Source organism: Silurus aristotelis, assembly GCF_946808225.1.
Source record: "Silurus aristotelis genome assembly, chromosome: 25".
NCBI classification, from domain to species: Eukaryota; Metazoa; Chordata; class Actinopteri; order Siluriformes; family Siluridae; genus Silurus; species Silurus aristotelis.
This window is the reverse complement of record NC_139598.1, coordinates 18,618,149-18,640,648: the sequence shown is the minus strand read 5'-3', so window position 1 is coordinate 18,640,648 and position 22,500 is coordinate 18,618,149. Positions and strand designations below refer to the sequence as shown.

General features: G+C 44.9%; 3 protein-coding genes across 9 annotated transcripts in view; 2 read left to right on the top strand and 1 right to left on the bottom strand.

Moving 5' to 3' along the window:
- LOC310719501 (beta-1,4-galactosyltransferase 3) overlaps positions 1-9,766 on the top strand; it is a 389,210-nt gene extending 379,444 nt beyond the window's left edge. For all 3 annotated transcript variants that reach the window (XM_083529311.1, XM_083529312.1, XM_083529310.1), the window contains exons 2-7: positions 3,376-4,062; positions 4,188-4,423; positions 5,789-5,976; positions 6,246-6,368; positions 7,204-7,308; positions 7,479-9,766. In XM_083529311.1, coding sequence (XP_083385437.1) covers positions 3,792-4,062; positions 4,188-4,423; positions 5,789-5,976; positions 6,246-6,368; positions 7,204-7,308; positions 7,479-7,674 — 1,119 coding nt within the window. In that variant the 5' untranslated portion in view covers positions 3,376-3,791 and the 3' untranslated portion in view covers positions 7,675-9,766. The remainder of the gene's footprint in view (positions 1-3,375; positions 4,063-4,187; positions 4,424-5,788; positions 5,977-6,245; positions 6,369-7,203; positions 7,309-7,478) is intronic.
- Positions 9,767-10,694: 928 nt separating this feature from the next.
- On the bottom strand, positions 10,695-17,383 carry mtdhb (metadherin b). The gene is made up of 13 exons (XM_083529244.1): positions 16,895-17,383; positions 16,593-16,700; positions 15,147-15,225; positions 13,953-14,969; positions 13,742-13,792; positions 13,398-13,529; positions 13,030-13,089; positions 12,636-12,710; positions 12,339-12,442; positions 12,098-12,208; positions 11,935-12,003; positions 11,723-11,810; positions 10,695-11,566 (listed from the first exon to the last, which is right to left on the bottom strand). The coding sequence occupies exons 1-13, from the start codon at positions 17,201-17,203 to the stop codon at positions 11,499-11,501; spliced, it is 2,271 nt and encodes a 756-aa protein (XP_083385370.1). The 5' UTR covers positions 17,204-17,383; the 3' UTR covers positions 10,695-11,498.
- Positions 17,384-18,176: 793 nt separating this feature from the next.
- Positions 18,177-22,500, top strand: part of cep85 (centrosomal protein 85) — an 8,832-nt gene continuing 4,508 nt past the window's right edge. Inside the window, exons 1-4 of one of the 5 annotated variants that reach the window (XM_083529246.1) lie at positions 18,177-18,301; positions 19,738-19,802; positions 20,064-20,192; positions 21,407-22,002. In XM_083529246.1, the coding sequence (XP_083385372.1) occupies positions 19,763-19,802; positions 20,064-20,192; positions 21,407-22,002 (765 nt within the window). In that variant the 5' untranslated portion in view covers positions 18,177-18,301; positions 19,738-19,762. Of the gene's footprint in view, positions 18,324-19,737; positions 19,803-20,063; positions 20,193-21,094; positions 21,273-21,406; positions 22,003-22,500 lie in introns of those variants that run through there. The other 4 variants (XM_083529247.1, XM_083529248.1, XM_083529249.1 and 1 more) reach the window with 4 other exon arrangements.

The window sequence follows — 22,500 nt, the reverse complement described above, 5'->3', positions numbered from 1 at the left end:
GTGTGTGAGACAATTAACTAGTTTGTATTAATGTACAACAGTGGTTTTTCTGCAGCACCAATGAATGGTGCAATTTAAAATTCTATACATTTCACAACACAAGGTCTTAGACAACATGAAACAGGAAGCTGCACACACGTCCTCTCCCGCGCGCGCACACACACACACACACACACACACACACACACACACACTGTTTATTAGTCAGTTGCAGCATTCCAGCAAGTTGCTCAAATGTGAGATGTGAGTGAAGTGTATGTGTCAGATACAGCAGGATATCCTGGGATGGACACACACACATACTCACACTCACACACACACTTACACACACTTTTCAATTCTGTAAAATTTTGGTGTGTGGTTTCTGCAGCATTCAGTACAGTCATTCATTAACTCCAGTTTCAATGAGGTGTGTGTGTGTGTGTGTGTGTGTGTGTGTGTGTGTGTGAGGGAGTTGTAGTTTTTATCCATTTGTTACATATAATGTCCTGGAACTTAGAGCTTTAAAGCACCAGCACTGGAGACTCCTTCCGTCACTCCACACCAGCTTTATTATCAGCCTGGTGTCCACTTTCCTGTTACTATAGAAACGCTAAAGTGTGACATCCTCCTGACCAATCAGGTTGCAGGATTCGCTTTCTGTGAAGGAAAGTGCAATAAACACACAGTCACAGTTATTGTTATACTGAAGTACTTTTAAATCTTAAGAGTTTATGTTGGACACACGAACACACACATTAGAGATGTGCCAGATGTAACGCGCAGGTTCCAGGGGCTGCACTGCGAGCAGCTGCAGTGTTCATGGTGGTGTAAACGTCATTGCATTTGCATGTGACGTGTGGAATTTGCATGGTCTATTATAAACTGGGGGGCGGGGTTGTGGTAAGGTGGGAGGAGCTTCGGGTTGCAGGTGTTGGATTTCAGAGCATTGTGTGAAGGCACCTTTGTGTCCTGTTGTAATGAGGCCATTGAGTATTGAAATCCGATTTATGGGGATCTGATATGTTTTATTATGGTATCAGCACACACTCATACACACACACACACACACACACACACACACACACACACACACACACACACACACACATTCTCTTTCTGGTATTCAGGTGGGTGGGTGTGTGTGTGTGTTCAGCTCTGAATCTGTTTGTTTAGAAGTCATGATTTAATGTATGTGTGTTTGTGTATGTACACACTTCATAATCAAATCAAATTTTATTTGTCAAACACACACACAGGGAGAACGACGTGCAGTGAAATGCTCTTTAAGCAGAAAGAAGGAATAGAATTTAAGGATAAGAATCTTCTTCTTTCAGCTTCTCCCATTACGGGGCGCCACAGCGGATCATCCGTCTCCATACCCCTCTGTCCTCTACATCTTCCTCTTTCACACCAACTACCTGCATGTCTTCCCTCACCACATCCATGAACCTCCTCTTTAGTCTCTCTCTTTTCCTCCTTTCTGGTGGCTCCATCCTCAGCATTCTCCTACTGATATACCCCATGTCCCTCCTCTGCACATGTCCAAACCATCTCAATCTCACCTCCCTCACCTTGTCTCTAAAATGTCCTATATGCGCTGTCCCTCTAATAAACTCATTTCTAATCCTGTCCATCGTCGTCACTCCCAACGAACATCTCAACATCTTCAGCTCTGCTACCTCCAGCTCCACCTCCTGTCTTTTACTCAATGCCACTGTCTCTAATCCATACAACATCTCAGGTCTCACCACAGTCCTATAAACTTTCCCTTTCACTCTCACAGATACTCTTCTATCACAAGTCTAGAAGAAATTTAAGGATAAAAATAAGGTAGATAAATAAACGAGAGCTCTTCCGGCTCTTTGTGTTCCTGAAATGTCCGCACTCGCTGTTTCTCTCCTCTCCAGGCTTTTAATTGTCTCCTGGATACAGAAACAAAGCAGCTGTAATTATCCTCTCTCTCTCTCTCTCTCTCTCTCTCTCTCTCTCTCTCTCTCTCTCTCTCTCTCTCTCTCTCTCTCTCTCTCTCTCTCTCTCTCTCTCTCTCTCTCTCTCTCTCTCTCTCTGTGTGTGTGTTTATATATCCACACTGTGTTCTTTATACTGTATTCTTCTGGACTGTGTGTAGGTATTTGAATGCAGACATCGCTGTGTGAAATGAAACACCATGTGAACACAGATTACACTCCTGTGATCATTGTTAGATCAGAACAATGTGAGATGTCATCAATATTGTGATATTTTGGTCATAGTCTCCTGCTATAAGAACATCTGACCTGCTGGTAATGTTTCTCTAAACTCTTGTGGTGAAAGAATGGGATTAAAATGTCCTTAAAAATCCTTTCCTTCCTCTTCGGCTCTTCTTCTTCTGTATTCCTCTTTTCTACATGCCGAATTTGATCTGCGTCCTGCAGTAAGTTGAGTCTCTCATTAGAGTTTCGCCTCACCGTGTCCAACCATCAACAAAACAAGAAAGTCCTGATTTCGGTATATTCCAGTGCCCCGGGTAAAACAAAGAACACACAATGGAGGGGAGCTTGTTCAGTTTGCTTAAAACCAGGTTCATCAGAGCTTCATTCACACTTCCACTTCAACACCTACCAGGCCGCGGGTCAGGATCAGTGCTGTGAATCTGCCGGCTTTGAAGAGCACAACTTAATGTGTGTGTGTGTGTGTGTGTGTGTGTGGAGCTGAGAGCTGATAGACAGACTCGATACAGACTGATAAACTGGAAGAGGAGTCCTCTCTGTCTGTCTGTGTCTCTCTCGCTCTCTGTCTCTCTTTGTCTGTCTGTGTTCTGTCCCGTGTGATCAGATTGTTTTAATTCTCTGCAGAGTTTCTGTAACTGGTCTGAAGGTGGTGCGTTTATATTTTTGCTTTGTGATGTTCAGCACTTGGTGGTGAACAGGAGGCATCCTGCTCAGGGGAAAAAGACGATCCGGCGTATCCCAGCAACAACACCAGTGTAGGATACAATAATTATTATTGCATACAGAGGAATTCAGGAGAAAAGGCCAGATCTTCCACCTCCAGAGATACACATCTGTATGTCTGTCTGTCCGTCCGTCAATTTGTGTGTATGTTGTATACAGTAATTTTAAAGACTAAGTTTCCTTGCCATCCCATAATAGTTGTTTGTTCCTGTGTTTTCTAGCTTGTTCATCTATTCATCGTTCACAAATAAATATATATCAGATTTCATTACATTCCACCTGCTCCATTCTGTACCATTCCATGTATCCCCTCTCACTTCATCCATCCTGATCTGTTCATCTGATTTAATCCCATACTATTCATCTTCACATGAAGTTTCACTTCAGGTGCAAATCTGACTTCTTGATTTTTTTAATTTTTTTTGCAGTTTTGCAACTCAACTTTTTTTTTCTTCCCCAGACACTGACCTGTGATTGGCCGAGCCCGCGTTGCCATCGGCGACAGTCCCTCCTTATGAACTGGCTCTGTCTCTTAGTGAGAAATATATATATTTTTTTTATCGAACAGAAAGTGATGTTATGAGCCGACACCGGCGCTGCGCGTGACAACGTGACAGACGTTTGTATGAACTTGGAAATCTAAATAAATAAATAATCCCCCGGAGTGTCTACCATCTCGGCTCTGAGATCTCAGCGCTTCCTTGAATCATACGCCATGTTTTTGTTTATATAAAAAAAACTCCATCTTAGGCGGTTCAATGGACGCTCGGAGTGCCGTCTCCGTCCCTCGACCGCGGCTCCGTTATCAGATATGAAACCTCCGTAGACCCGGGTCTTCAGATTTGCTGCTGATTTCATAGTGAACGAGGACTCGCCATGCCCACCCTGACCTCCAAGTGGCGCTATCTGTTCATGCTGCTTGGCGTGCAGCTCATCGTCATGGCCCTCCTGTCCAGGGAGGCGTACCAGAAGAGGGTGACGTATTTTTTCAGGATCTTCCGCAAACTGGACGTGCTAAGCGGCTCGGCCGGTTCGGGTCACGGGAGCAACCACACCGGTGCTGATGTCTATGCCAACCTGTCCCACCTGGCACAAGCGTTTAACAAAGAGGACCTGCACTACTGCCCTAAAACATCACCACTACTCGGTAAGTGTTCAGACACACACTCTTTTGAACAACAGACCGCTTTGCATTCCACCATGTTCCAGATGTTTTTGAATGAAGCAGTAGATGTTTCAGGTTGTGTAATGATCACCCTTTCTGTGTTTTAGGTGGACCGATCCATGTCAGCTTCCCATCAGGACTCACACTCGCTCAGGTGGAGAGGAAGAATCCACTGGTGGTGCGCGGGGGGCGCTACAGACCGCCGGACTGCGAGGCTCGACATCGCACCGCTATAATCATTCCTCACAGGAACAGAGAACAACATCTGAAGTTCTTCCTCTACTACATCCATCCCTTCCTACAGAGACAACAGCTGAGTTACGGCATCTACGTCATCCATCAGGTGAGAAGAACACACGCGCGCGCGCACATACATCCACACACACTCATGCACACACACATCCTCTTTCTGGTATTCAGGTAGGGGTGTGTGTGTGTGTGTGTGTGTGTAAATACAGATAATGATGTATGTTTTGTTAAGTTTAAAGTTTTAGAGAAACTGTGGTTGTTATCAGTGTCAGTGTAACCTGATGAGTCTGTACCTGGATTTAAAACTGAATTAGGTGTGAACCCTCACCACTCTGAGGAACCGCACCTGAGGTGTTCTGGAACCGCACCTACACCTGTCTGTTTCTAAAATTGGAGAAACCAGTGGTCATGTTCATTTTCTCAGCAACATTGAAGTCCACAAAATCACACTAAAGTTCACATTGATGTCAGGTGTGTGAACAGACGTATTCTGTACAGAAACATCATCGTTAACTTGCAGTAGTGTAGTTCATGCCCACGTGTCCTTTCTTTCCACTTAGCTATACAGTTCCCTCTGACATCGTGTGTGTGTGTGTGTGTGTGTGTGTGTGTGTGTCAGTGTGTCAGTTTACGAGGTGGTATCAAAAGGTTTGGAGATTAGCTCTTTTTACAAGCCGGGACTTTATTTATCTACGTTTTCACACCTTCAAAATAGTTTCCTTGTACAGTAACACAGTGCTCCGTGTTCTTCTGGAACGTGTCCTGAAAGCCTTCTTTTCAGCCTTCGTGTCCAGCATCTTCTGCGATTCGCGCCGGATCTCCACAACGGTGTCGAAACAGCGACCTTTGAGCTCATCGTCATCTTCGGGAAGAAGGCGAAGTCCTCAGGAGCTAAATCTGGCGTGTTGGGTGGGTGTGGACGTGAGATTGTGTTTTTTCTGGTGAGATACTCTCACGTGAGGAGGAGCTTAGTGACTGGGTGCTCGGAATATCAGACGTTGTAACGCACGTGGTCAGAACAGAACCAGTTGCACAGCTCCAAAAGTACATGACGATGTCTTCAAGCACAATGACTTATGAAGGTCGGTGCTCCCTGTTACTGTGCGCGCTGCCTTCTGATGGCGTGTAACAAAACCAGTTTTGAAGCTTTTTGATTGTGTCAGAAAGATGTTGAAGGTCAGAAAGCAGATCCAGCTGTCAGATTATCAGACGACAATAATCTGTAGCCCTGATAATCCTGCCTCATACTGAAATCAAGGCCAGGGATTATTCTGTAATCCCAGAGCGGCTGATGTTCTGGAGATGTGGCTTCAGAGCTCACGGAGTTCCTGACCTGTATAGAATTTTATGCTAATGGCGCCCCTTTGTGGAGAATTTGCACATGTCATCAGTCTGAGTGTGTGTGTGTGTGTGTGTGTGTGTGTGTGTGTGTGTGTGTGTGTGTGTGTGTGTGTTGCAGGCTGGTGACTACACATTTAACCGGGCAAAGCTTATGAACATCGGGTTCCGGGAGGCAATGAGGGAAGAGGACTGGGACTGTCTGTTCTTCCATGACGTGGACCTGATCCCCGAGGACGACCGCAACATGTACACGTGTGACCGCAACCCCAAACACGCCGCCATCGCCATGGACAAGTTCGGTTACAAGTGAGTTTAAACGTTCCACATCACTCCAATCAGCTCGCTGGGATTTTAAAGGTGCAGTCTGTAAGTCCTGAAGCCGTCCCTGTGAAATGAAACGCAGTCGGACACGTCAAAAACGTTTTCATTCTGTGAAACGGCAGAATCGGATCAGGGAACACGTGCAAACGCTGTCCTACGAGACGAGTTTAGTGTGTAATGAGATGAACAGTGCGTTACAGACGTATTGTGTGTACAATAATTGAGTATTGAGTGTTGTGTGTATTGTGTTACAGACTGCCCTATAAGGCGTATTTCGGAGGTGTTTCAGCACTCAGTCCTCTACACTATCTGAAGATGAACGGTTTTCCCAACAACTATTGGGGCTGGGGGGGTGAGGACGACGACATCGGCATCCGGTAAGTGTGTGTGTGTGTGTGTGTGTGTTGCCATCATCATCCTTGTTGAATAAGTGTTCTATAGAGACCCACCCACTCTATTCACCCTCTTCATAAACTCCTCCCACTTGTGTAGGGTCAGGGTTACAAAATTCCAGGAATTTTTTAATACGGGAAACTTCTCAGAGGAATTATTGGGAATAAACTGGGAATGTACAAGATTGCAGGTTGGTCTATAACTCAAATGTACTTGCAGGATCATTTTAAAATAAAACAACCAGATTTAATACGATTTGAGTTGGATTTCTACCTGCACTTTCATTAGACACATGCGCACACACTTACTGCAGGGTTACTGAGGCCACGCCCCCTACAGGCCCCCTACAAGCACTGCACATACACATCATTGCTACAATCCTGCACGTCAAAAATCTTGTGGAGTAAATTTCATAAATATTACATGACTTTGTTGAGAACATCCTGGTGCTGTGTGTGTGTGTGTGTGTGTGTGTGTGTGTGTGTGTGTGTGTGTGTGTGTGAGCTGTTAAATATACTAACAATTAAATGAAATAAATTTTTTTAAATCCATATCAGTTCGTATTCATGTCATTAGTTTATGACCGAACTATTTGTTTGTATATGAAACAGTTTATATACATTTTCCCCAAATTTCCAATTAATTCCCATTTAAGATTTTCATTTGGAATGTTTTTAGATTCTCCAGATGAAGTTCCTATGGAAAGTTTCCAATCACTGTATCCAATTAGAAATCAAGTCCAGAACCCTGCATTTATTTCTCTTTTCTTTCTTTTCTTTCTTGGGTTTATATATTATTTATATTTTTCTCTGTCTGAAGCGTGTCTCTGGCCGGGATGTCCATCAGTCGCCCGTCTCTGAAAATCGGCCGCTACAAGATGATCAAGCACAAACTGGATGAAGGCAACGAGGTCAACCCTAAAAGGTAAACACACACACACACACACACACACACACACAGATTAAAAATCAACCACAGCATTATCACTATTACAACATATTGTGTTCGGACAAAATAATGTGTTTTAAGAGCGTTATGTAAATTGATTGTATTTAAAAAAAAGTAAACTGTGTGTGTGTGTGTGTGTGGTGCAGGTTCAGTCTGTTGGCGAAGACTCAGCAGACGTGGAGGGCAGACGGGATGAACTCGGTGGAGTATGAGCTCGTGTCTCGTGAATACCTGCCACTCTACACCAACATCACCGTCAACGTCGGGATGGAGCACAGCCTGCGACCTCCGACCCCCAAAACCCAGCCCAAAGAGCGTGCAGTGAATCGGCCGGGACGTTAACACACACACACACAGCGAGATGAGTGCAGTGTGTGTTTTGCAGGGGGAGCCTCTCTACTGCATCAATCAGGTTATAAACTTTAGTGCCATTTTCATCCATCTATCTGTCTATCCTTCTCTCTTTCTCTCTCTCATATTCACACTGGAGGTGTGTTCAGTCGCATGCACACACTCCGTGACTGGCCTACACAGCTCTCTCCACATGCTCAGGTGTGTGTGCGTGTGCAAGAAATTCTGAGATTCACACCGTTGTTGCCTTAGACACAAACCTGCACACTCCTCTCTCTCTCTCTCTCTCTCTCTCTCTCTCTCTCTCTCTCTCTCTCTCTCTCTCACCCTCTCTCTCTCTCTCTCTCTCTCTCTCTCTCTCACCTTATGGACTTTTCTGGGTTGTTAAGTACTGCCTGAGGAACTTCCTGGTTTCAGGACACCAGCACCGAGGCCCAGAGGATCATGGGTAACAGTTTACAGTGCCAGCCGAATGTTAAAGACTGAATGGGCGGAGTCTGTTACCCCATACCTTGTGTACTGTAAACACGCCGCTGGGACGAAAAGGAAGGGGAAAAAAAACTTCACATCAACTGCTGCTTTACATTTCCATACAGCATCCTGTCTGACGGTCTGTCTAGCCATCTGTCTGGCCGTCTGTCTTTTCTGGCTACATGTAACCATCATGGCCTTTACAGAAGGACTTCCTGAGATATGGAGGTTTTTTTTTTTTTCCCTGTGTAAAAGACTTTAAAATGGTAATTTTCATAATTTAGGATTTTATTTTGACTAGAAAAGAAAAATAGTGTTAAATATTTACTGTAATTTACCACTTTATAGTTAACTATTTTTATTAGCACGCTGTTCTTACCAAAACTTTCTTCTCTCCCCTCGAAGGGGGCGTGGCCTGGTAGTTAGCTATCCACTATCGCTCTTTGGACCTATAACCTACGCAACACTAATTTCCGCCACGCCCAAACCTACGAGACGAACGTGTAAATATCGCGCGTCTGTGTGTTCAGAGCTCGACAGGGACGTCCAGCCTCATATTTATCTTCATTCGGATCGATGTAAAAGTGAAGAAACGAGGCAGAGGGATGAGGAGAGCAGTGACGTTCCGATGCTTTGAACTGTAAACATCTGTTCTCCACCTCTGCAATTTCGCTCGTGAAGATTGTGGATCTTGTCCAGGAGACTCTCGACACATTCAAAGAAAACGTTAGGAATGTAAAATCGAACATTCCCCAGAATGAGACGGATTGTTTTCCCCGTGTGAAAAACCTCGTGATCAGCACATGCGCCTGATGATCACACGTCCGCTTTTTACCTCAGAAATCTGATGGCGTGTTTTGGGGTACCGCTGCTAGTGTTAGTGCACATCTTGTGTAGGTTTGGTGTTCAGCCATTAGTTACGGTGTTTTTTATGCATTTCAGAGCGGACAGTTAGCAGCATGTAGCCGCCTCCCGGCTCGCTCACGTGACGTTACTACTCCCATCACTCCATTATAACAGTTCCCGCTAATCGTCTTGCTAGGTCCGTAATTTTACCGCGAGCTGAACGGATCAGGTAGATCTTCACTCTCAAACTGAACACGTAGGCACTTCACAAAGATCATTACGTTTAAGGTCCTCCACATTTTTAAACCCGCAATGCGTTTAAGTTCCATGTCGGTCGTTTCAGCGGTTCTGTAGTTGACACGGTTGTTATGGAGACTGCAATTTGTCCTCATGTTTTTCTGGAGCGACTCCTGAGTCTCAACACGTCACAATTACTGCGTTTTTATTGCAGCCCCTGACGTCACCATCCATATCAATTATCATGATGACGGTGTGTGTGTGTGCGCGCGCGCAGAGCTCTAGTGATGATTTTTTTTCACTTGTTTTTAATCTAACGTGCCTACGTGTGTGTGTGTGTGTGTGTGTGTGTGTGTGTGTGGAGCTCCAGTGATTGTTTTCCATTGTTTGTTTTTAATATAACGTGCCTACGTGTGTGTGTGATTGTGTGTGATTGTGGTAGAGGGACATTGTGATTATTTTTGTAATAAATCCTGCACACGGTACAGAGTGGCCTTATAAACATTAATAAACATTTATCAAACACTTCGCTGTTCTTTGATGTGTTACACATTCTGTGTGTGTGTGTGTGTGTGTATGTGGGGGGTGGGGGTGGGTGTAAGGTGTGTATATGTGGGGGGTGGGGGTGGGTGTAAGGTGTGTATATGTGGGGGTGGGTGTAAGGTGTGTATATGTGGGGGGTGGGGGTGGGTGTAAGGTGTGTATATGTGGGGGGTGGGGGTGGGTGTAAGGTGTGTATATGTGGGGGGTGGGGGTGGGTGTAAGGTGTGTATATGTGAGGGGTGGGGGTGGGTGTAAGGTGTGTATATGTGAGGGGTGGGGGTGGGTGTAAGGTGTGTATATGTGAGGGGTGGGGGTGGGTGTAAGGTGTGTATATGTGAGGGGTGGGGGTGGGTGTAAGGTGTGTATATGTGAGGGGTGGGGGTGGGTGTGTGGTATGTTGAGTTTGTATTTTCTGGATTTCTGGAATCGACCCCTTGAGACCAGACACGGTGTCTTTCTGTCTGAGGTTTGTGGGGATGTAGAGTTTCAATGTATTTATTTATTTTTTGTGAGAAAGAATTTCTGTCTAGATGCCATCTCCATCACCCAGACAGAAAGACTAGAAGAGCTTGTCATCAGCAGCTGCAGGTCTCTCAGGAGCATCACGATTAATTTTATGTCCATTTAGGAGGAACCTGATCTTGGGGATGTCACTGTGATGGTGGTCTTCAGTGTTCCATGGTACATCTGAGTCATGATGGTCTTCAGTAATGTATTTGGAGCTTCTGTCTCATTCAAATGAGTGATGGGTCCTGCAGCTTCTGAAAACTCTTTGAGGAACATGGCTACAGCAGATGGAGATCAAAATTGTGATTGACAGATGTATGAACAGTAACTTTTAAACATGAGCCTGAACGTGATTGGTGAGATCTGTACAAAGCCCCGCCCCAATGAATAAATCAGGAGCCAGGAAAGGAGTTTGCAAAGAAACCACGTTTATTTAAGGAGATGTTGGACAGAACGCACAGACGGAGGAGAAGTGCATGCAGCGGACAGACGAGTGTGACGTCGTCACTGCACACGTCACGTTAAGGCCTCGGGAGTTCCACACAGCGCCCGGGGAAACGCCGCTCGTTCACGTTACTCGTCGATTCAGCGGCAAAAAAAAATACAAAATAATTACACATGCAGGGTTGGGGGGGGGGGGGGGGGGTCAGAGTGTACCAGGCAACACGTTTTTATCAGAAGTGTAGAAAACACGTCTATGTTTAATTTTTATATTTAAACCACATACAAAATAATCTCGCACGTCTCCGACCGTAGTCGCTCACGTCTGGATATCTGGTACGAGCAACTGCGTTTGGAGACGCACGAGACGTGGAGGATGCCCCCCCCACTCTTCAAAAACAAAAACGGGAAAAAACAACATTTTATTACAGAATTATAAAGAACCCAACAATCACATGAACATCGGACACGTGCAGACGAGCGCTCGACACGTCACCACGTTCAGGGTCGGAGACAATTTAGCCTGAAGAAAAAAACCCAGCAAATGTTCTGATATTACGGCTGATAAAACATTAGCGGAACATGGTGATGTGAAGCGGTCGATCGGCACGTGACCGAGGCACGTCACACCCACAGGACTGATATGTTACACTGTGCGCTGTCTGAATGCACGCAGACTCACGCTCACGTTAGCGCGCTAATCCGCCTGGCTCTCGCTCTAAAATCCCGGTTTGCATAAGGGCGTTTCTTCCTGAACTCCGCGCTCGTGCTCATGTTTCCCTGCGAGCCTTTTTCTTCTTCACCTGCTTCGGAGATTCCCAGCTCTCCTCGGCTTTCTCTGGTGGAAACGAAACGAGACGAGACGAGACGAGACTAGGGTCAGAGGTCACACTAGCAAAAATAAATTTATTGATTGGCATTAACATGAAAAACGACCATCTACTGCCTCTAGAGGGTGCTACACAACAGGAAGCCATTTTTGATTTTGACTCACTCTGAGTGGGTGGGGCCATGCTTTTGGGCATAGCCTCAAGTTCAGAGGGTTTCAGTGGGACTCGAGGGGGAACCACAATTTCCTGCTCCTACACACACACACACACACACACACACACACACACACACGTAAAACTTAGCACCTGCTAACAAATAATAAAACTGGTTTAGTCGTGATCGGAAAAACTCCTTATTGATTAAATAATCGCTCACTTTTGCAGTTTTGGTAAAAATGTTTCCTGCAGAGTTCAGGTCTTTAGCCACACCCACTTCCACCTCCACCTGTCAATCAAAAAGGAAAAAATTAGTTTGTATGTGTGTCAACTTATTGCTGCAGCGCTGTGTGTGTGTGTGTGTGTGTGGTGGGGGATTTCACCTGAGCAGCGTTTCCAGCATCCTCCACTTTCTTCTTTTTCTTCTTCTTCTTCTTGGCTTTGCCGCTTCCTGGAGCCGCAGGTTCTTCCTTGTCCTTTTCCAGATCAGAGTCCTGAGTGCAGCGGACAGGCAAAAACTAACTTTCAGAAGGTGAACTCACACACTCACTCTCACACACACACACACCTCGGAGATTGTAGTGGTTAATCGTCATATGTTTTATTTCATGTAACAAAACTGACCTGAGGCTCATCAGGAGAAACAGCGCCACCTGCTGGATCCTCATAATTCCCCCACTCCTCACATGGGGCGCAGTAATCGGACCCCAGTTCTGCAGAAACATTGTCTACACACACACACACACACACACACACCATATTTTCCACCTTGCTGTAAACTAGCTAATAAAATTATATTTATATTTGTCAATTTCATTTATTAAATAAAATGTTAATTCTGTAAATATAAAACAAAATAAGCTTAAAATGTAAAGTAAAAAATTTTATTATTTACCACACTATTATTATTATTGCACTTACTGGGACCTGACCACTCATCATCCACAGGTACTGGACACGCCCATCGCCTCTCAGGAACAACCTGTGCTTCAACACCTACACACACACACACACACACACACACACACACACACACACACACACACACACACACACACACACACACACACACACACACACACACACACACACACACACACACACACACACAGCGTGAGTCGAATGTGGACTGAAATATTCAAATCCTGAACCTTTTGCGAAAGAAAACACCGCAGCACCATCAGCGTCCAGCAGGGGCAGCGTTACAGTGCACTGATATACATTGTTATTTATATGAAACTATTAATCAGATTTTAAAAAATCAGATAAAACAACACAAATTATGTGAATTTGACTCGTGAATGACGTCTCTCACCTGCACTCATTCCGTGAAGCGAGACAGGAATGTGAGACTCGTCTACGATCATCCACGAGCCTGAAACAAATAAACAAAACAACTTCAGGTTCATTTGTACCACAGTTGTGTGTTCTATTCCCCTTTGTTACACCACACCAACAACAACACACTTCACCCAGAAACCCCTCAGTCCTGAAGATCTCACAGCTCTACCTCCGACACTGGAGACTCCTCCCACACCCGTTCATTAACATCGGCTATTTCCTGTTTATTATTACTACACGTCTCTGTGAACGAGCTGCTGCTATGGAAACGATCACACATATAAAGCAGCACTAATGTCACTTCTGACCAATCAGAGCGCAGGATTCAGTAGCATGTTTTACCCTCCATGTCCTGAGGCCAGACGGACTGTTCAGACTTCACGCTGGTCCAGGTCTGACCAAGAGAGGGCACAGACACGCCCAGATCCCATGATCCTGATCCGTTCACACACATCCCATCCCATCCATGAGATACTGAAAAAAACACACACACACACACGCACACACACACAGAGGTTATAATCACTGTGCTCTTCATCACATGACCTTCACATCTGTAATAAAACTGATGGATTGCGATGTTTATGGTCCACGTCAAAGACTGTGTTTCTGTAGTAACATTACCCTTCAAGTGTGTGTGCGTGTGTGTGTGTGTGTGTGTGTGTGTGTGTGTGTGTGTGTGTTACCTGGTGGATTGACAGTACGGGTCACATCAGCAGCTTGAGGAGGAGGATCATCTGTAGAGATAAAAAAAAGGAGGAAAGATCTCGTTACGCTGCTTGAGCAGCACGAAATGACACCATTTTTAATCTCGATGTAGCAGAAACTTTCACGTGAATCAACACTACGTTACTCTGTGAAGCTAAAGGTGAAGGTCCAGGCAACCAGAGAGCTTACGTTCTACAGGTGGAGCCACCTGCTGAGTTTTAGGTGCAGGAGTGGTGTTGGTGGTGGTCTTGGTGGCTTTGGTGGAGGTCTTGCAGGTGGTGGAATTGTTGGAGGCCTTAGCAGTGGTGGTGGTCTTGGTGGACATGTTGGAGGTCTTGGTGGTGTTGGTGTTATTGGAATTATTAGAGGAGTTGGAGGTTTTGGTGTTAGGGCTGGTGGTGGGGGTGTTTGAGGTGGAGGAGTTGGAGGTCTTGGTAAAGATGGTGTTGGGATTGGAGGTTTTGGTGGAGATAGTGTTGGGGTTGGTCAAGGAGTTAGGGTGGGAGGTCTTGGTGGAGGTGTTAGAGTTGGAGGTCTTGGTGGAGGTGTTGTTGGGGTGGGAGGTCTTGGTGGAGGTGGTAGTGTTGGAGTTGGAGGTCTTGGTGAAGGTGTTGTTGGGGTTGGAGGTCTTGGTGGAGGTGGTGTTGGGGTTGGAGGTCTTGGTGGAGGTGGTGTTGGGGTTGGAAGTCTTGGTGGAGGTGGTGTTGGGGTTGGAGGTCTTGGTGGAGGTGGCGGTGGTATTGGGGTTGGAGGTCTTGGTGGAGGTGTTGGAGGTCTTGGTGGAGGTGGAGGTGTTGGAGTTGGAGGTCTTGGCGGAGGTGGTGGTATTGGGGTTGGAGGTCTTGGCGGAGGTGGTGGTACTGGAGTTGGAGGTCTTGGTAGTGGTATTGGGGTTGGAGGTCTTGGTCGAGGTGGTGGTATTGGGGTTGGAGGTCTTGGTGGTGGTATTGGGGTTGGAGGTCTTGGTGGTGGTATTGGGGTTGGAGGTCTTGGTGGTAGAGGTGCTGGGGTTGGAAGTTTTGGTGGTGGTGTTGTTTATGGAGGTCTTGGTGGAGATAGTAATGGGTACAGATGGCGTTACAGTAATTTGAGGTTCCTCCACAACCGGCTCCGTTCCTCCAGGACTCTCCGATTCGTCTCCTGCTCCTTTGTCCTTCCTCCTCTGCTGCTTCTTCTCTTTGTGGCTCACTTTAGTCTCCCAGGTTCCTGGTAAAACACACACACACACACACACACATTTACACCACCCTCTGCACTAAGCAGTGCCATGGTTACATTCTACATAAAGAGCTAACAGCAGCATCTGAAAGACAGCGAATGGAACTAGCGTTTAAGTTACTTGAGGAACCAACATGACATGATGATGAGGAACCTGAACGTTACCTTCCTCTGGCTCTTTGCGCTCTGACGTGGACTTTGTTTCCTTCACTGAAGCTTTCGACTTTTTCTTATTCTTCTTTCCCTTAAAAAAAAAAAAAAAGTCATATGAAATTAAAAAGGGGTGGGGCTTAATGGAAGTTAACAATGCAGCTTTCTTTCGTTGATCTAAACTACAGATGTTGATCTACAATTAATTAATTTGTATATTTATGTATATATTTGTATATTTAAACAATTAACAATCAAATTAACTAAAGTTTATTTAAAGTTTATGGTTAACGTTAGTTTTGATCATGTTTCCAAAGTATTAAGCTGCATTTCATCCTGAGCACCAAATAAATCCGTAGGATCCGAATTTCTCACTTTGTACATTAAATTGTGATGAAATTGTAATTTAAACTCCGCCCCTTTGATTTAGGAAGACCCACGCTTTAACTAGACACCGGTTCTGTATCTCTGACACCATCACACAACTCCTGCAGGTCTGCTGATGCCACACATCATCAGGAAACCTGAAACTAGCAGCTGCTACTTTCAGACCAGCGTCCGTCCTCCACCCTCCACCCTCCCCCTCCCTCCCACCGGTTTCTGAATATTCTCACACACCCTAAACAACATATTGTATGCATTTATTCCCTTCCTAGTGATCAGAGAGAACACAGGGTGTAGTCTGGGGGTCTTTTTACTTGCTTTTGCAGCTTCCTTCTTCTGAGCCACTAATTACAGTTTATGTAATATTTATATTTACATCTGGACAGACAGCAAACTGTAGAGAGTGAGGTGTAATTCTCTCTCCAACCAGCAGGGGCAGAAACACAAATCTCGTTTTCTATAAAAGTTTGCTACAAATGATTTATCCAAATGCAAGAATTGTAAAATTAGTAACGCATGAAATTGGTGACAACTGCAGATTTATGGTGCGGAAAATAGTTGCAGATTTCGTTTAATCAGCCCCTTCAGGCAAAAGCAGAAGATAAGCATGATTTCAAACCGTGCAAAATGACGTGATGAGGAAAAAATGTAATATCCAGGAAAGAGTAAGCGATGTTTCGATGTGTCTGGTAAGTAAAATAATTGTCAGGTGTAGTCTTGTTTATATGCTAAATATATTGTGGTTTTATTTATGTCTGTACTTTTCAATCACCAACAGCTGGAAACAAATTCTTTGTGAGAACCCGATTCTGAATGGAAATTTAAAACCAAATAAAAAATGAAGATCTTTATGTGGGTTGTGTGGTTCATTTGTTTAGGGTTTAGAAGTTATATACTGTTTTGGTGGAAAGAAATAGTGGATAGGCCACGCCCATAAATGTCCGAACAGCTGCAGGTGTATCGGTGGCCCCGCCCCTTTACACACACACACACACACACACACACACACACACACACACACACGTAGTGTAACAGTCTTTTAAACTGACTGCTGGTTTATTGTTTAGGTGGTTATACCTTCTCACTTTTACCCCCAGCAGAATCTGGACTCTCGCTCAGGTTCTGTGCCTCCACCAGCTTCACGTCCTCCTCCAGGTCAACAGCCAGGCCGTTCCTCTGCACCTTCTGCAACACAAACACGCTCATTAGAGAGGTTCTGGAGCTCTTCAAGAGAAACGTCTGATCTGATAATAAAAAACGAGCTGCTGATGGACTACATGGCTTTTATGTTCCACCTCAATAATAAAACATACTGATAACAACATCTAACAATGAGTCATCTCAGAGACATGGAGGAGAATGAGGATGAAGATCAGGACCTTATCTCCTCCTCTCTTCCTGCTCCTCTTCTTAATCTCCTCGGGTTTGGAGGTTTTCCCCGCCTCGGGTGCGACATCCTCGCCGGGTTTTTTCGAGAAACACCGGCACACGGAGAGCCAGAGGAGCGCGGCGAGTAGGAGGAGGCCGAGCCCCGCCGCCACACACGCCAGGAGCCCCGGTGGCAGCAGCTCCGCTTTCAGCCCCACATCCACTCCGAGCTCGGCGTGCAGGAAGAGCAGGCCGGAGGAGAGCAGATCTCTGAGGTACACATCCACCCTCTCCACCGCCTCACGCCACTCCAGCGCCATTTCACACGCGGTCAGGGGCTTCGAAATAACCTATAAAACTAAAACATGATGAATGAAAGAGGATCAGAAGAAGAATAAATGAATTTCTGTGGAGATCCGCTGATCCGGCTCCAGCTCCGTCTTCTTCACTGACCGCTGGTCTGAGCGGAACCGCACACTGGGCGACAGCGTACCCTACCGGACGAGCTCATAACTGCACCCTTACACATGGGAAGCTCGGTTCATTTTAGTGACTCGGTTCTTTGAATCTTTTTCATCAATAATGAAGGAATCCTTTTTCAGCCATTTGGTTCATTTCGTTTCTTTGATCAGAAATAAAATGTTACATTATAAATAATCAGATCCCCGACACGTCTACATACACCAACTTTAACTTCCCAATGATGAAAATGAAACAATGCAACTAAAGATAAATGATGATAAACAGAATCAGGAGCGTCACCTCTCATATCGTACGGTCTTGTCACGTGACTCCCATAATTATAGTAACCAGAACGTCAATATCGTCATTATCCTTTAAAAACCTCTGAGAGGAACCAGACTAAAGGGAACTCATCCTCATTTGGGTGATATCACATAAATCTCTAAACAATACAGAACACTGGAGAGTGAGAACCTGGGACCAGAAGACTCCTGAGAGGAACCACTCCATTCTGATTCCTGCACATAACCAGGGGAGAAGCCACGTTGTTTGTATATGGCTAATTGCTTTATTATTATTATTATTATTATTAATAATAATAATAAAAAAACTACAAAGATTTTGTGATGCTTCTGAGTCATATTAAAGACTCGTTCATTAAGAACGAATTGTTCACGTTCGAATCATCACTAGAACTCAGTGTCCTGCTCATTACTGATCCACAATCACACAATAAACTCGAAACACTGAAACTTCAGTGGTGAACTGTGAACTGTTTTAGCGACGTTTTCACTCTAGTAGCTACTGAGGGAGGGAAGGAGGGACAGAGAGTCGATTTGGGACACTGCCCGGAAATCGTAGAACCGCGCGAGCGTTGGAATTGTCGTCTTTACTTCCGGTTTAAACAAACAAACAAACAGACAAACACACACGGTGGATTCACACCTGAGAGAGAGAGAGAAGTAAGTAAGTAAGTTAGTAAGTAAGTAAGTAAGTAAGTATGTGTGTGTGTGTGTGTGTGTGTGTGTGTGTGTGTGTGTGTGTGTGTGTGTGTGTGTGTGTGTGTGTGTGTGTGTGTGTTTTCTTTAGTAACACACCGCTGTGTATCGGGTCTGATCCTCTGTATTGATGTGTAATGGTGTATTTTGACCTCGCGCACACCTAACACTTATTTACATACATCATGTAGTTCAAGTGTGTTAGCGGACGTGCTAATAACATTTACACACACACACACACACACACACACACACACACACACACACACACACACACACTCTCGAACACACACTATAGCACACAAACATTCATACACTAAAACACACACACTTGTATTCATAAACTTACACGCAAACACACATTCATACACTCTTACACACACACACACACACACATACATATTCATACACTCTTACACTCACACTTTTACACACACACACACACACACACACACACACACACATATTCATACACTCTTACACACACACTCACACTTTTACACACACTCATACACTCTTATGCACACACACACACACACATACATATTCATACACTCTTATGCACACACACACACACACACACGTACATATTCATACACTCTTATGCACACACACGTACATATTCATACACTCTTATGCACACACACACACACACACATACATATTCATACACTCTTACACACACACACTCTCATACACTTTTATACACACATACACTCTTACGCGCACACACACATACACTCATACACTCTTATGCACACACACACACACACATACATATTCATACACTCTTATGCACACACACACACGTACATATTCATACACTCTTATGCACACACACACACGTACATATTCATACACTCTTATGCACACACACACACACACTCTCATACACTTTTATACACACACACACTCTTACGCGCACACACACATACACTCTTACGTGCACACACACTCATACACTCTTACGCACACACTCATACACTCTTACGCACACACACACACACACACACACACTCTTACGCACATACACACACACACTCATACACTCTTATGCGCGCACACACACGCACACACACTCATACACTCTTATGCGTGCGCGCGCACACACACACACACATTTCTCCATCACTTGATCACTTTTTTTACCATCATCTCTCCATCCTCTCCTCTACCAACTATCCAGTCATCCTTCATGCATTCATTCATCTGTCCATACATCACTCGATCTTTGTTTTCCTTCCTTTTATCCATCTGTCAATAAATCAGTTTTTTCCTTCTACACATTAAGGATGATGTAATGCTAATATGCTAATGCTACTTAACCTGTGTGAATGAATAAATTTTGTGCTCAATGCCGAAGATAAAAATCTGCATTTCCTGTTCCTGTGTAGTCCCTGACCCCGCCCTCTTTTCCCCATGACGACGTCACAGAGATACCAGAACTCCAGAGCCACAGGTACGCCTCCGACCCCGAGGATAAGGGCACTTCCTCAGCTGTGGGTCTCAGCAGATCCATGGAGAGAAGTGCACTTGTAAGAAGTGCTTGTTAAAATAAAGTACACTATCTAGTGCACTAGTTTCATCAGATTCAGGTGCACAGGTATTTTAGATCTCTTAAAGAAGTGCACCCCTTAGAGGACTTTCCGGTTATCAGTAGGGGGGTATTTAGGATGCACCCCCAAGTCCGTGATGATGTTCCTGTTTTAATGTGTCGCAGTCGGAAAGTTGGATGTGGAATTCCAGACTCCGGTCGTCTCGGAAAACTTTCAGAGTCGATTTGGATGGAGAGCTCACAGAGCCGAGAGCGAGACGGGTCCTGGGGGGAAGACCCCAGACAACATAGAGGGTGAGACACACACACACACACACACACACACACACACACACACACACACACACACACACACACACAGTCACACTCACACACGTATTTTAATGCTTCACATTGCCAGATGCTGTACTACAGATTCTCCAGAAGGGGGGTGTGTGTGTGTGTGTGTGTGTGTGTGTGTGTGTGTGTGTGTGTGTGTGTGTGTGTGTGTGTGTGTGTCTGGCTGCCATAGTAACCTATCAGTGGGTGGTGTAACTAGTCTCTTAGTTTAAAATGCCACGCCCCTGGACACGCACACACCTGCTTTTTGCTTTAGGTGTGTGTATGTGTTTATATATATATATATATATGTGTGTGTGTGTGTTTGTCTATTTTATATTTGATTTTCTAAAGATATAATCTATGATAACTGCTCTACTTATTTCAGCATGCTGTAACAAATGTCTTCATTCCCTCCATCCTTCTTTTATTCACTCCCTCAGTTTGCAGAATTGTCAGGATTTTCTCCTTTTAAGAGGAATTCTTGAAGCTAATGACAGAGAAAATGCAAAAGAATCTATATCACCAGACTGTCGGAGAAAAGGAGGAATACCCCTAGTGTTTGTACAGAACTTTGTGTGTGTGTGTGTGTGTGTGTGTGTGTATATTAGTGTGCCATGAGACGGTGATCTGTAACATGAAGCTGCTCTATAAATAAATGTAACCTTTTGTAAGCAGAGAGAAACATCAGCAGCAGCGCGCTCCGATCAGAGGTGTGTGTGTGTGTGTGTGTGTGTGTGTGTGTGTGTGTGTGTGTGTGTGTGTGTGTGTGTGTGTGTGTGTGTGTGTGAGAGTGTGTGTGAGAGTGTGTGTGAGAGTGTGTGTGAGAGTGAGTGAGTGAGTGAGTGAGTGAGTGAGTGAGTGAGTGAGTGAGTGAGTGAGTGAGTGAGTGAGTGAGTGAGTGAGTGAGTGAGTGAGTGAGTGAGTGAGTGATCCGAAGGACAGAGTGGATTTAACTAGAGTGTGATGTGTAAATAAAGTCAGAAATGCAGAAAGTCAGTTGTGTTGCTGTTTGTGTATCTGCAGCTCAGGTGAGATTTCCAGAATAAAATAAATGTAATTATTTCTATTTGTTTTTATTTTAGTTTTTCTTTGTGTATATTTATTTACACTTTTTAATTGTGTAAATTGGGCTCGTTTGGAAAACATTGGTGAAGACGGTTTTGTGTTTCTCTCTTATTCTCTTACAGAATCGTGCAGCTCTGGCAGCAGTCCGTCCTTCCATCCAATCAGGAGTCAGATTCCCATCCCCACCGCACATGTCATGCCCTCCACGGCCCACAATCCTTTGCAGCGCCCCACAGACTCCCAATTCAGATCGTCTCTCTGTAAATCTGCATCCTCCCCCAACCTGGAGGCGCAGGATGTAGGTGGAGTCAAACAGGATTGTCTGAGTCGCTACCGCAGCCTCGTTAACGGGCTGGACCACTCGCTCTTCCCCGGCGCAGACCACAACCACACCCGGCTGGACGAGGGCCAGGGTTTCGACACCCCCCCGGTGGAACCCACTCTAAACCAGTCCGCTCTGCTCGGAGGCTTCGGACCCGACGTCAGGATGAAGCTCCACATGACCGGACTCGGGGACGGAGCTGAATATCGGACCGACGCCTTCCATGTCGCTTTGGATCAGACCTACAAGGTGTTACCTGAATCCAGAACTGGGATTCCCTTCTCCTGCTCCTCCTCCTCAGAGTCTTACGGCAAAGCGAAGGCGTGTCCGGGTGACAACATGGCCGACTGGCAGCAGAAATTCGAGAGCTTGCGAATGCAGGTGGAGCAGATGCAGGTGAGCGAGTAGAACACCTTCACCTATCCGTTATTAACGCTACGTTTCTGTGATCTGTTCAAATAACACAGACTACAATCCTGCATTCTGATTGGTCAAGAGGTGGGGATTAATTCTCTGTTCAGAGTAGAGATTGGATCGTACTTGCTGATAACTGATAGTTTTTAAAATAGATACTGGAAAATAGTACTGAACTTTATTACAAAAAAAAGGACTGATTTATGAAAATGTGCTAAATGGAATAAATATAAATAGTTTCATTAATAAATATAATTATGTAATGAATTATCTGGCAGCATGCCGTAATTACAGCGAACCGGAAAAACTATCGGTATGGGTTTTTGCCGATAGTTCCAGCAACATATAACTATATATAACATCAACCATGTGATTACATCATTCAGGGACGAAAAATGACTTCGAATTTTCCACTGACGCTGAAGTATACAGAGATAAAACAATGCCAGTATCGTTTCTCCTAATGCTGATCAGTAGTCT

What these genes read in the sequence shown, in the direction of transcription:
- mtdhb (XM_083529244.1), bottom strand. Translation starts at nt 17,203, where the DNA reads ATGGCGCTGGAGTGGCGTGAGGCGGTGGAGAGGGTGGATGTGTACCTC. An exon ending in GCGCAAAGAGCCAGAGGAAG is followed by an intron (nt 14,970 to 15,146) that starts GTAACGTTCAGG and finishes GTGTTTTACCAG; the next exon opens with GAACCTGGGAGACTAAAGTG. An exon ending in TTTCTCCTGATGAGCCTCAG is followed by an intron (nt 12,209 to 12,338) that starts GTCAGTTTTGTT and finishes CGCTGCACTCAG; the next exon opens with GACTCTGATCTGGAAAAGGA.